We start from the raw sequence: 15,291 nt of genomic DNA on the forward strand, positions 1-15,291 counted from the left end.
CAGCAAGGCTCATTTGTTTCCTTCTTCAGAGTCCTGAACTACCTGTTGTCTAACATCTGAGAACAGCTGTTTCACACATTATATCCAGTCTTCTAGTTGTTCACAGAAGGAAGACAATTCCCATAGCAGTTACCTCTTCATGGGCAGAAGCAGTATTGTACACATTTGAGATTTAATAAAATGAAGTCAACATTCACAACATCAGATCTTAGTGTCTATAAATTTCCTGTTGAGGGCTGCCTCACTTTCATGTGTTCTCCCTCATATTTACCAAGTAAATATGTCCCTTGAGTGCTTCACCCACCCTCCTGAACTTCTCACTCTCACTCTTCAGGGTATAGTCTATTTTACAACTTTCTACTCCTTGTAAACTTAAACTTTCTTCTACTGCTTTTAAACCTGTTCTTTCTGTCTGTTTAGTCTTTGCCTGTGTTATTTGTAAAAGCCTCTATATGTTGACAAGGGCAGCGGACCTTCTGAAGCTACTGAGTCTCACCACCGTTAGAAGCAACATTATCTATGACCTTGTCAAATAAAGAAAAAGCCAGTGAAAATGTCCAAAGAGTTCCTGAATCTGTCTGACCTAGGACAGGCTAACAAAGTAATTTAAATAGCATAAGATGACCCTGACGCTACTCAAAGAATACTTCTGATTCTGCATGCGTATGTGATATAAAGAAGATGCTTATTCAAGGGAAAAGGAGCCAATGTTTGTTGAATGCCTGCTCAATGCCAAACATTACACCACCGGTTAGCAAAATTTTTCTGTTAAGGGTCAAACAGTAGATATTTTAGGCTTTGTGAGCCATGTAGCTTTGCTGCAATTAAACATCCCTGCCACTAGTTACAGTGTAAAAGCAGCTGTATACAATACAAAAGCAAATGGTGTGACTGTGCTCCAATAAAACATTATTTACATTCATCTTGGTGTTGAATTTTTGGATCTGACTCTAAATGCAAAAATAAAAAGTGGGACTACATCAAACTAAAAAGTTTCTCTATAACAAAGGTAACCATCAACAAAATGAAAAGGGAATCTACTGAATGGAAGAAAATATGTGCAAATCACATATCCAATAAGGAGTCAACACCAAAGATATAGTAAGAACTCACACAACTCAACAGCAAAAACACAGACAAACAAAAAAAACAACATTTGACTAAAAAATGGGCAGAGGATCCAAACAGACATTTTTCTAAAGAAGATCTACAGATAGCCAACAGGCAAATAAAAAGCTGTTCAACAATATTAATCTTCAGGGAAATGCAATTCAAAACCACAAGGAGATATCACTTTACATCCTGTTACAATGGCGATTATCAAAAAGGCAAAAAAAATATAAGTGTTGATAAGGATATGGAGAAAAGGAACCCTTGTGCACTACTGGTGGAATGTAAATTGGTACAGCCACTACAGAATGGAGGCTCTGCAAAAAATTAAAAACAGAACTACCATATGGTCCAGCTCTTCCACTTCTGGGTATTTATCCAAAGAAAACGAAAACACTATTCAAAAAAGACATATGCAACCCTACATTCATTGTGGCATTATTTACAATAGCCAAAATATGGAAGTAACATAACTGTCCATCAGTTGGTGACTAGATAAAGATGTGGTATGTGTGTGTGTGTGTCTAATACTATTCAGCCATAAAAAAGAAGGAGATATGGCCATTTGTGACAAGATGAAATAGACCTTAAGGGTATTATGCTAAGAGAAATAAATCAGGTAGAAAAAGACAAATAGCATGGCTTCACTTAATGTGAAGTCTAAAAAAAAAAAAAGAACAAACAAAATAAAATGCATAGATACAGAGAACAGTCTTCTGGTTACCTGAGGGAAAGGAGTTCGGAGGGTGGAGGGGGAAATGGGTGAAGGGGGGTCAATTTTATGGTAATGGATGGTAACAAGACATTATGGTGATCACTTTGTAGTGTATGCTATGCTATGCTATGCTAAGTCACTTCAGTCGTGTCCAACTCTGTGTGACCCCATAGACGGCAGCCACCAGGCTCCCCTGTCCCTAAGATTCTCCAGGCAAGAACACTGGAGTGTGTTGCCACTTCCTTCTCCAATGCATGAAAGTGAAAAGTGAAAGCGAAGTCGCTCAGTCGTGTCCGATTCCTAGCGACCCCATGGACTGCAGCCCACCAGGCTCCTCCATCCATGGGATTCTCCAGGCAACAGTACTGGAGTGGGGTGCCATTGCCTTCTCTGTTGTAGTGTATACTAATATCAAATCATTACACTGTATATCCAAACCAATATAATGTTTTATACCAATTTTGGGGCTTCCCTGGTGGCTCAGATGGTAAAAGATCTGCTTATGATGCAGGAAAAACAGAGAGAGTAGGATTTGGGCTGAATTGCTAAATCCTGCATTATATAAGCTTTACATATAGGTAAAACCATATAGAATGGCTAATATTCAACATTTTGTCCTTTAAAAATGGCAATTTCATACAGTTCAAACTATTATGTTAATCCCTTTAATCTTCACAGCAGACTTTCAAGTGTGTTAACGTCATCTTCATTTTACAGATGAGGAAAATGAAGGTCATACAATAAACAACTTATCCAAGTGATAGCAATGTAGGGATGTGATGAACTTGGACTGGTCTGCTTGTTTCTCTCACACACACATGCACACACACAATTAAACACATGCTAATATAAATTCTCTTGGTATAGTGGCTCCTCACCTTCTAAATTTGCTAGTCTACTTACCAAGAAATACTGAGTTTTGATCATTTTTATTAGAAAGAAAATAAACCTGATTCTCAGTTTATAAAGTCACTATATCATATCAATTCATCATTTAGTTGTTTATTGTCACAGATGCCACCTGATCTGCCTCTTGAGAAATTTGTATGCAGGTCAGGAAGCAACAGTTAGAACTGGACATGGAACAACAGACTGGTTCCAAATAGGAAAGGCAGTACGTCAAGGCTGTATATTGTCACCCTGTTTATTTAACTTATATGCAGAGTACATCATGAGAAACGCTGGGCTGGAAGAAACACAAGCTGGAATCAAGATTGCCGGGAGAAATATCAATAACCTCAGATATGCAAATGACACCACCCTTATGGCAGAAAGTGAAGAGGAACTAAAAAGCCTCTTGATGAAGGTGAAAATGGGGAGTGAAAGAGTTGGCTTAAAGCTCAATATTCAGAAAACGAAGATCATGGCATCCGGTTCCACCACTTCATGGGAAATAGATGGGGAAACAGTGGAAACAGTGTCAGACTTTATTTTTCTGGGCTCCAAAATCACTGCAGATGGTGACTGCAGCCATGAAATTAAAAGGCGCTTACTCCTTGGAAGGAAAGTTATGACCAACCTAGATAGCATATTCAAAAGCAGAGACATTACTTTGCCAACAAAGGTTTGTCTAGTCGAGGCTATGGTTTTTCCTGTGGTCATGTATGGATGTGAGAGTTGGACTGTGAAGAAGGCTGAGAGCCGAAGAATTGATGCTTTTGAACTGAGGTGTTGGAGAAGACTCTTGAGAGTCCCTTGGACTGCAAGGAGATCCAACCAGTCCCTTCTGAAGGAGATCAGCCCTGGGATTTCTTTGGAAGGAATGATGCTAAAGCTGAAACTCCAGTACTTTGTCCACCTCATGCGAAGAGTTGACTCATTGGAAAAGACTCTGATGCTGGGAGGGATTGGGGGCAAGAGGAGTAGGCGATGACAGAGGATGAGATGGCTAGATGGCATCACTGACTCAATGGACGTGGGTCTGCGTGAACTCCGGGAGTTGGTGATGAACAGGGAGGCCTGGCGTGCTGCGATTCATGGGGTTGCAAAGAGTCGGACACGACTGAGCAACTGATCTAATCTGATCTGATGTCAACTTGGTGGAGCTCTGAACAACTCAGATGAGTGAATGTATAAAACACTATATTAAAAAAAAAACCCCAATACACTTTATCCTGCAGTGCATACAAAAATAAGGATAACAGTTCTTACTCTCAATTTTTAGAATTTACATAAGGGAGGAACACAGGATACAAATTAAAATGTAGTTTAGACTTGTGTAATTTAACTTAAGGGGTATTTGGTTCCTTTTTCTGAGGAGCCATTTTTTCACCATCTGCTAGAGAAATTAGTTGTTTCCTCTTATATGATTCTATGTTTTGCGTTTACATAAACTTCAACCATCACTGTTTATATATCTGTCTCACACTATACTTTGCAAACCCTGAGGAATAGGACTTCATCCTTGTAACTTTAAGGTCCAGTTTGTTTACTGGTGTAAAAGAGTTTTTTTCATGAATGTCAAATGAATGAATAGATATATGGATGAAAAAAATAGTAATAGCCAAAGATTAACCATATATTAGACATTATCTAGTACAGATTACTTCAATCTTCAAAATAAATAAAGAAGTAACTATATTTGTAACTACTGGCTCTAAGTTTTACAAACTCGAGTAGGAGTATTATCTGTGTTTATGGTTATATAGCCTGAGACTCAGAGAGGTTAATCAAGTTATTTGCACTCAGGTAAGTAATGGAGCCAGGATGAAAATAACAAAAATAAGGAAAAATAAAAATAATTTAAATAGAAACTAATTTCTAGGTTGGAGATGGTAACATGGGATACAGGCAAAGTTTCTGAAGGAAAAGTCTTGAAGAAAAGAAATAATTATTGAAGATATTGTGGGTAAAAGGAATAGTATGATAAAATACAGGAGTAGAGAACCAAGTATATCAGAAGAACAGCAAAATGAATATTTAGCTAAAGTGGAGATATACGTGGTATCATATTCAATCACTTATTCAAGAAACATTTATTGAGCAATTTCTCTCCAGTCACTCTGTCCCCAGCAGCTCTTGCCAGGCATCCCAGGCACGTGAGCCAGAGAGCTAGTGGGACACACCCTGCCTCCTCCCCTCCCTCACCCATGAAGCCCAGGCCAAGGCAATGACCTCCCCAAACAATCCCAGAATCTGCCTTCTCCCTAGCCTCGATTGCACCAAACTGATGAGAACTGCCACCCCTTCTCACTTTGGCCATTGCAGTTGCCTTCAGTTGGTCCACCTGCACCCACTCTGATTCCTCTATGACTCATTCTCATAAGGGAAAAAAACCCAGAAGGGCAGTTTTACACTAAAGAATGAAGGTTGTGAATGACAGCATAAAAATCTGTACATAAGTCAGCACATACTGGGTTGCCACTGAAGATAAATAAGTAAGGCTGATGGTGTGGTAGGTATGTGGTAATAGGGAGAGTGTGTACTGGGACAGAAGCTGCTATACAGTGGAGGGTGGGGATCCAGTATAAGGGGAATGTTTATAATTTGACACCTGCCAAAAACAAATCATTAGGAAGAAGTTACAGGAGAAAATGGCCTCCATCAGAAGGATGAAAGTAGACAGCATTCCCTCATTCACAAATTCTTTTTAATAATAAAAAAGGAATAAGTCATGTGTGTGACTTTCATTTTATTGTTATTTCACAGAAAAGCCACTAGGTTTACTCTGTTTATAAATGATCTCATTTTCAATGTGAAAATATTTAATATTTAATAAGTAGTTTTCTGAGTCCTAACATATACCTAAAGACCTCTGGTCCCAGAATTCCTAATTTCTCAAATTCTGATTTAACATTGCTTAGCCAATGATGAAACTACAGATGATTACTATTAAAGAAAAAAGAGGAGGGGAGCACAACAAAAAGTATTAAAAACTGAAGGATATTTCTTTCTTTGTATAAGTATTACTAAAACCTGGAGTTTTAAAAATTATATATATTCAAATTGTCTGCATTATAATAAGGTGCCTTGACATAATTCATAGAGTTAAAATCATATCTACTCTCTGGAAATCAAGAGTGTCCTGTTAAAGTATAAAATGAGATTTTGCCTACTTACAACTCCTTGTTCTCACAGCTGAACTGTCACAGCATGAAAACATTCCCCTACTGGTGAAGCTTTAGATACCTATTTCCCTGGTGAAAGAGCGCAAAAGGAACTACAAGAGTTATTGACAATTCATACAGTATCCCATGTCCCATTAGAGTACAACTATAAGCAAAGAAAATATTTTAACTCTGAAGGGAGATGGGGCAACAATGCTTTAAATGATTGTTAACTTCACTGAGTAGTGTTGGAAATGTCAAAAGACTGGTCTATCACGTTTGTAAGAGACTCAAGATTATACAAGAATCTAATTATAAGAAGTCTTTCTTTGTCCTGTTTGTTAAGTCAAAGGTTAATGAGAAGTACATTGAAGAAAACACCTTCTGCAGACTGCAAAGTATTTCTCATGGAACATAAAAATGTAAACCAAGAAATATTTTAATATAGTTCTTCACTAGTATCCTTTAAAAATAGCTTTACTGAGATGTAATTTACATGCCATAAAATTTTTTGAAATGTTTAATTCTATGATTTTTAGTAAATTTACAGAGTTGTACAGTCATCATCACAATCTAATTTTAGAACATTTTCATCATCCCGAACTATTAATTTCTTGATCTAAGATATTTCCATTAATTCACAGAAGCCACTGGTATCTAAAACTATTATATATTCAAAGCCACAGAAATTTCTGCAACTGAGCAGGAAAAGTATAAACTAATTTCACCTTTAATGACCTTTATAACCAATCCTCTACTCTGGCATTGGGAAGAAAATGTTCAGGTGCTTTCTCTGAAAGTTAAACCATCCTAAATATTCAGTTATGGCACACTGTCTTGGAAAGAAATTAATTATATTTTTGTTGGTAACACATTTCAGGCTGTTTACACAGCTGACATTTCTCAGCTGCACCCAATTCATGCCCTAAGCTGTGAGGACGATCTTATTTTGTAGCAGATGCCTCCACTTGAGTGATTTAAATAAGTATAAAAACACCATCGCCTGCAACAATATAGATTACAGGCACCAGCTTTACGAGTTTTTTATAGTCCTAATGAAAGAAAGGTTGCATGACATTTCTTTGGCTAGGATTTCTTTAAAAGACTACAATTATAAGCATTTTTTGCCAAGACTCAAGCACTGGAGCTAGTGGGTCTGCTATGGCACTGATTAAAAGCAGCCTGGCCTTAAACATCTTTGTTGTATCAAATCATGCAGATCAAGGCAACATCCTGCCAATGTGGCAACATATGCTCTGGGGAGGTACAGGCAGGCATCACTTCACGGGTTCTGGGACTAGGTGCAAATATGAAAAATGAGGCAGAAAGAATAAGGCTTCTTAATGGACATTCCCTCTTTACTTGGATTTCTAGTACCAAGTAAAGCACAGACGGGAAAAGAATGGTCCAGTGGTAAAAGGCGGTAAAAATCTGCCTACCAAAGCCGGGGATCCAGGGCAGGAGACTAAGCCCGTGCTCCACAGCTACTGAGCCCACACACTTTAGAGGCCATGCTTTGCAACAAGAGAAGCCTCTACAATGAGAAGCCGGAGCACCGCAACTAGAGAGTAGCCCCTGCTCATCGCAACTAGAGAAAGCCAGTGCATAGCAACGAAGACCCAGCATAGCCAAAAATAATAAATAAATAAAATTAAAATATATTAAGTACTATGTTACAGAGGAATATATTGCATTTCACTGATTTGCCTATCGCTCTTGGAACTTGCTCTGATAAGCCCACTTCAGCTTGGTGTCCATAAAGATGGAGCCCATGAGCAACTGACTTTTCCAACCCTATTAAGTCCCACATTTCTGGACTTTATTATCTTGAACCAGACAATTATTTTTTGTTTTAAACTTACAGAAATTTTCAAATGTATACAAAACTTGAGAGTATAGTATAAAAAAATCGAATATACACATTAACTATCTTTAACAATGATCAGTTTGGATTTATGAATATCCCCACTCACTCTTCCAACACAAGAGGTTATTTTGAAGCAAATCTCAGGTACCGTTTCATTTATGTAAACCAGTCAATTCTTGCCCATGATCACTCTCTGAGTTATGTTAATATTAAGTTACAATACTGACTCCCATTTATTGTCTACTATGAACAGAGTATTTGTATTATTGCTAATCTTCATTACAATGCTTTAAATAAGTGAGGTATCTGAAACTCAGTGACACACTCCATCTTAATAATTTTCTTCTATTAATGATATAAATTGTAACAGTTTATTAGACAATGTTGAGAACATTCTGGTTTCTTCATATCTTCTCAGGTAAACAAAAAACTATCATTTATATACTTAGTTTCTTTATTTTATAAAAATAAATGTATCATATTTTCCATCAAATTTCTCAAACAGGAAAAAAAACACACTAAAAACAACAACCACATTCTTACCACTTAGCCATGGACAATCATCAATAATTATAATGACATACTATAATGTCAATGTCAAAATTAACAGTTTATAAATAAGTGTAAGTGCCTATATGTAAATAATTTTTTTCTGAAGGGTTCACTTAAAAAACAAGTTTTGCTAATTTCTGGTAATTTTTGAAGTTTCATAATCCACAAAGCATTTTCCAAAGGCACAATATTTAGATTGTGGAATAATTAGACTCAAGTAGCATCTACATAAACAAATTGTTTAAAAATGTTACTGTCTTCCACAAAGAATTCCTTTAGACTAAAGTATATGATGGTGGTGCTAAGAGAGAAGTGGTAATTATTATTATGACAAAATGTAATATTATTCTGACAAATGTAATATTTAGAACATAAGAAAACATAATTAAACTCTTAGCCATAATCATGTATTTGGATATTTATTGTTGTAATATGTTTACAAAATCTTAGCATCTTTTTAGCCCTATTTATTTTAAAAATAAGACTCACTTCAAAATTCTTGAAAGATTCTAATTTTTTCCTTAAAAATACTGGTTAGAACAATCAAGACTGTGGATAAAAGTAGCCAAATGGCCTCCTCAATGATAAAATTTACTCTCTTAGGAAAGAATAATCACTGGAAACAAGACAGAGATAGGAAAGGTTTCAAAATTTACAATAGGAAATTACTATGAGTAGATGTAATAATAATTAAAAATTACAAACTAGGTCTTTTCTTTCAGTTTTTTATGGCAGTGAAAATTATGAGTATGTTTAAGAATAGAGTGTGATTAATATTAACTATAGAAATTAACTTTTTAAAGTATAGCTCTAACTATGGGAAATGCAGTTATAAAATTAAATAAAATGATTAAATTGATTTTGAAGTATCTGTAACTTAGGAAAAAAATTTTTGTGTTTGGAACATTTCATTAGAAATATCTGAATATTTGTATTTTTTTCATCAAGGAAAAACTTAAGTCAAATCAAGCAGCATAAAGTTCCTGATACTGATATTGTAACATCATCAAGAGAATGCTGATATATTTGGCTTATGACACTAGTTCTGCAAGTGAATGCAAATGATTTATAAAAATTACTTCCATGGATACAAAGCATTTGATTTCCACTTAATATCACGGCCAATTAGGCTGAAAATGACAAAAGAGAGAGGAGGACATAAAACTGACAATTCAACTGTCACTTACGGAGTCATCTGTGGCAGAAGTTGGCCAGCCCTCCCATAACTGATGGCGAACAGGGATACTCGTGAGGTCATACACATTTCTCTTTACCTATAAAAAGAAATAAAACAATTAAAATAGGGTTTCCACATGACTTATGATAGCTGCTAGTCAATTTATGGGATACACTGTGTTTCCTCTGTTCTCTTCTAGATTTAAAACAAGAATTTGAAACTAGGAAAACACAAATCATAAAAAATTTTATTAAATAAAACTAAACCAAATTTAAAAGCAGATTCTCAATGAAGGTTAAATGAAGTAACAGTTCAAGCCATATTCTCCTACCTCACCTTGCTGATTATTTTTATAATCCTGGATGGCTTCAAGTTTCTTTTCAGTCAAAAAAGGGTAGTAGTTTCTTTCCCAGCAGGGTGAAAGGAAAAACCTGGAGTTTCCTTTACTGTTTTATGTACATTTCAAGGATACAATACTTAATAATAAAGCTGTACAGGGTATATTTTTTTGAAATCACCCCAAATTAGAAACTATTTTAAGAAAATATTTATTACCTGCTGCTGCTGCTGCTGCTAAGTTGCTTCAGTCGTGTCCAACTCTGTGCGACCCCAGAGATGGCAGCCCATCAGGTTCCCCCGTCCCTGGGATTCTCTAGGCAATAACACTGGAGTGGGTTGCCATTTCCTTCTCCAGTGCATGCAAGTGAAAAGTGAAAGGGAAGTCGCTCAGTCGTGTCCGACTCTTAGCGACCCCATGGACTACAGCCTACCAGGCTCCGCCGTCCATGGGATTTTCCAAGCAAGAGTACTGGAGTGGGGTACATTGCCTTCTCCATTATTACCTGAGGGCTATCCATTAATATATTATTTAGGCCCTTCCCCCAAAGAAGATATAGTACTGATAGTTTTTATTTTAAATAAGATAAAAGTTGAAAACTATTTTTTTCAACATTTAATATTATACTTTGAAACTACTTATCTATTTATAGCCATACCACACAGCTTGTGGGATCTTCTCCACCAGGGATTGAACCTGAACCCACAGCAATGAAAGCATGGAGTCTTAACCACTAGACCGCCAGGGAATTCCCAATACTTTTTAACTTTAACGGAGAGGACACAAGTAATTATCAGAATGAAGTACTGGAAGGTTAAACTCTTATTCAGTAATTATCATATCCTTTTTTAGCTTTTTTCTCTAAACAGGTTACAAAAATTCTCTTTCATTCCATATTTCCAAATACATGATCAAATCATTAAAATGACTAGATCATCCATCTTAGCTAACTCTTCATGTAAATTCTGAGATTAACATATTGTAACAGTGAAACTAATTTTGAAATGTTGCACATAAGACATTCTATAATACGATTTCCATGTGGAAAAGAAGCAGCGTTCATTCATGTTTTTAAAACGCAGAAGGCTGAAATATCACGTTGTCCAATTACAGCATTTCTGTATCACATTACTGTTTATTATACATAAGCATATCTAAGTTACACTTCCAGTGAAATGGAGAAATATATTCACTGGGGAAAGAAAGAAACAAAACAAAACCTGGAACTCAATCTATTTTTATCTCTAATATACACCTGTGAAAAAAAGACTTAGTAAATGAGAACTGTGAAGCTTGGGGGCATGGCTTGATCCCCACTCAATTCAAACGAACAGCTTTTCCCCCCAAGATTCTTAGCAATGGCCAGTCTACCATGCAGTATTTTGTTTATGGTCAGTCATATCAAGTTTGGACATTTTCGCTAGTCATTATTAACCCAACAATTTAACAAAATGCAACTGGACTAACCTCTTACCACCTGCACTAGCTAAGACTATTCTGTCATGCTTAAACATTAGTGCTCTTAAGAGGAAAGGTGTTCCATAAAGCCAAAGTATTATTATTATTGTTTATTAATAAAAGAAAGGGAGAGGACAGAAGATGGGAGTATGAGGAAACTTTAAGCCACAAGTCAAAAAATTCCTTTCTTAGAGTTAGTTTTAATTATGTTGTCTAGAGACACCAAGGGTCAGCAGTTATTCTTGGAAGGCGGAGGGGAAGGCAGGGCAAATATTTACATCTGTTGGAAAGGTGGCAAGGCTACCTCTGCATTGGAGAATATACACAAATACTATGAGTTGAATATATAAACGAGTAACTCTGGAGTGGAATTCCTTAAATTCCATCTTAATTCCAAAACATAACAATACGGTATTATGAAATAAACAGTATTTTTCTTCTTTCATTAACTCATCTGTAACTGCACTGAATGAATAACATTCCTTTGCTATTCTAAGCCTGAAAAGCATGTTCTGGCTATAGTGTTATGTTGGTATAAAGCACAACGCCAGACTGATGTGCTGAACAAAAGTGATCAAAGTTAGAGTAATGTTAGCCATTGCACAAGTATTTGGCTTCATTGTTCTCCCCAGAATGACATCTGTTAAGCAACTTGTCATAGAACAAACTGGTTAATGCAGAAAGAACTTGGCTGAGAGGGTACAACATAAAGCATATTAGGCTAATGTTTGACTGTTTCAATGGAAAAGCTAAGTTCACAGTGTTTCTGAAATTAAGCCAAAAGAATCTTGTGCTAAACCATAATCACTAAACAATATACCTGAAAACAAATTAGTTTTTCGAAAATAATTTCATGTTTATCAGTGCTAAAATCATAGGAAGATTTTACCAGTATATGGAAGAAAGACAAATGATAAGATAGCAAAAGTACAAAATGAGTGATGGTTTTATAAATATAGATAAAAATATTCTTTTGTCTTTATTGATGGCTTTAAATTTTCAGTGACATTCCTGCAGGAAAGAAAAAATCAGAAATATATACAAAATAAAAATTGTTCTTTTAAAAAATTAGTATTCTAGGAAAGCTGAAGGACAAAATATACCTAATTATAAAACGACACAGATGGATTTAAGGTCATCATGAATCAAATGCAGGACAGAGTTTTCTCAGAGAGAGAAGGATGAAGGAATGGAGGAAGGAGAAAGCAAAGACTTAAGGCAAGGGGAGAAGTGAAGGGCGGGAGACGGGGGAAGGTTGAGATTGATTGATTTGAGAGATTTAAGAGCTCTTCAGAGACGCAGAAAGAACACACACACAGACTAAGTTGCTGTAGCTGGCATGCTCAGCTGCCATTACTGTGCTACTTCTGCTGGAGTTTCATCTTTAGAGATTTGTGTTAAATTCCAGTTAAGGACAAGTGGCACTTCACAGGGTAACATTTCCTAAGGGCCCTTTTGTCTTACATACTTTCTTTGATCAGCTTTGGCTCAAGATCATTCTGAATCTTCATAATCTTTTCAATTCTTGTTATGCATTAAGCTCTAAATCTATGAGATTTTAGGCTGCTAAACTACATAAATGTTTCAATTAGTTCTGAAAAAACTTAATGAAAGCTTTGATTACCAGCTGAACATTAAAATTATGTTACAAACTACACTGTATTTGGATCAAAGGTTCTAGATTGACAACAGATTTTCCAGAGCTTATTTTCCAGATTTTCTAAAAGAACAGTTTCATTTCTCTGCCTTCAGTTGTTTGTGACTAAGAAAAACATATTTGAATCAGATTACCCTGAAATAGTACAGAATTAATGCAGTATTGATTCATTTCCTTATTATTTGTTTTTCACTGTTAATAAACATTTATTTATATATAATAAATAATATAAGCAATGATCTCCACTTCAAACTTCATATTTCCTCACTGTGGAAACTTCAGTGATACACACAGCACTGGGAAAAAAGACTACTTTATTACAACCTGCTCAATATATAATTATATAAAGACATTCATATCCCACAAAGCTTTGAGTTCCATACATTTTTAAACAGTTTTATACTTTGGTTAAATTTTATCAGAATTTCTTAGACAGTTCCTCTTCTAAAGGCTAGATTTTGAGGTTGAGGTTTTAGATTAGCCTTAAATGACCCATTTGCATCTATTCAAACTGAAAAACATAAAAACTGGTAGACAACTTTGTCAGCTATATTTTATAGCAAAATGTTGTGAACTTTACGTTGGACACACTACTGAAAAATATTTTAAGGAAGTTTAAATTTCATTCAGGTATTATTCACGTTAAAGAAGATTCTGATAATGTTACACAAAAGTCACAAAATTTGAGTTACTGTGGCATAATACGAGACAGAAAACTAAATTTCTAGTCCCAATTCTACCCAGCTGTTATTGTGGTACCAACTGGTAGAAACTGAGACCAGTTTATTCAATATTAGAAGAGAATAAAATGAGCTCATTGCTAACTTTCTAAGCTCTAAAATTATTTGATTTTTTGGAAAAGACTGGAGTTAATCCTAGGTACAGGAAAAGAAGAGCTAAGTACATTTAAGATATGCAAGTAAAGAGGGAAAGTTTAAAACCATTAAGGCTAGAAAATGAAAGAAAAATAGTAAAGAGTTAATAAATACAACACATCAAAAAGGAAAACAGCAAATAATTTCAGTTAAGAAATCCAGACATATAATAAACATTTTAAGTGAATTTTTTTCTTGAATAAAGAAAAGTCTTAGTTTTTGCTTTTAATTATACTAAAAAGTCTTACTTTTTTTTTTTTTTTTTTTTAAAGAAAAGACTCAATATATTTTCCCCTCAAGAGATCTCATTTAAAAGTAAAGCTTACTGGTTTACTTACATACTAGTTTCCCAAATAATTATTTCATCAACCAAACAGGCTAAGTGTTGCCAGAATACTAAAAGCGGAGTGATACAAAAAGTTCTATTAATTTATTTCAGCATTTAAAAAATTTTGAAATCTGGCCTATGAATTTTCACATATCAAATAGTTTAAAATAGCAAAAAGTAACATACAAAATATTGAATTGCCATGGGCTTAGAACAGTTATCAGTTTGTTAGCACTTTAGTTTCTAGATTTTCTGAATTAAGAATACCTTGACAAATGACAGCCCTTACAAAAAAGCACCCTGAAACTACATACATTTATCTCCTCTTATCAATCTTAGAAGAGAAAGACCGTTGGGAATATTAGAACCTAAGCTTATTCAAATGTTAAAAGTATCAAAATCTGAACTGCAAGTAATTCACACCATCAAATGATGTTCCAGTTGAGTTTGCTAAATAATAACTGCACCAAACAAATAAGTATCTGTGTGTGATTAAGACACACAGACTAGGCTTAGTTCCAGTTTCTTAGCAATCACTGGTGCTCAGAAAGGCTTACAATAGGAAACCAATCACTTCTGATCCAGACTGGGTTTTGAACATATACTTCATATCTAAGGACTTTTTTCTTTTTTTTTTAATATACTGTACACTCGATGCAGTTGCACATGGATCTGTTTTACTATGATGCAAGTTAAAATCCTCCTAAAAATACTTCTTGAACAAAAACACTTGAAACCGGATGGTGCAAGGGGAATGAGAAGGTGGCATCAGTAATCAAATGTTAATTAGCAGGCTTTTTTCCCCTCTTCCCTCAGGGCTGGCCTGTGTTGGAGAATTCAAATCAGAAATCAATGCTCCAAGTGTTTAACTATTACTTCTTCTCATTAACCATTTAAGAGACTCAGCAATTCTTTCCTCATAAAAAAAGTAACTCAAGACATTTCTTTTTCTCAAATACCATCTTTCCAGAAAACAATGAAGATATTGTTTGAAGAAAACTATAAAATTGGTGGCTTTCAATCAGGCTTTGGACTGCATTTTGTTCTATTAAAACATTTTTTTGGCTGTAGCTGAATTCTTCATTCCAACAACTGTAACTAAGTTTTGCTTTGTAACATACTTTAAAACTTATTTCACTTCTTACTTGTCTATAAAGAAGTCTGACAAC

General features: G+C 35.2%; 1 protein-coding gene across 3 annotated transcripts in view; it reads right to left on the reverse strand.

The window, feature by feature from the left end:
- The window catches only part of FAF1 (Fas associated factor 1), a 497,001-nt gene that overhangs the window by 216,644 nt on the left and 265,066 nt on the right, over window positions 1-15,291 (reverse strand). For all 3 annotated transcript variants that reach the window (XM_086387547.1, XM_086387559.1, XM_086387570.1), the window contains exon 8: window positions 9,478-9,564. In XM_086387547.1, the coding sequence (XP_086243673.1) occupies window positions 9,478-9,564 (87 nt within the window). The remainder of the gene's footprint in view (window positions 1-9,477; window positions 9,565-15,291) is intronic.

Source organism: Bos grunniens, chromosome 3 (genome assembly GCF_055505025.1).
Source record: "Bos grunniens cultivar Pamir isolate PY7600 chromosome 3, Bosgru_T2T1.0, whole genome shotgun sequence".
NCBI lineage: Eukaryota > Metazoa > Chordata > Mammalia > Artiodactyla > Bovidae > Bos > Bos grunniens.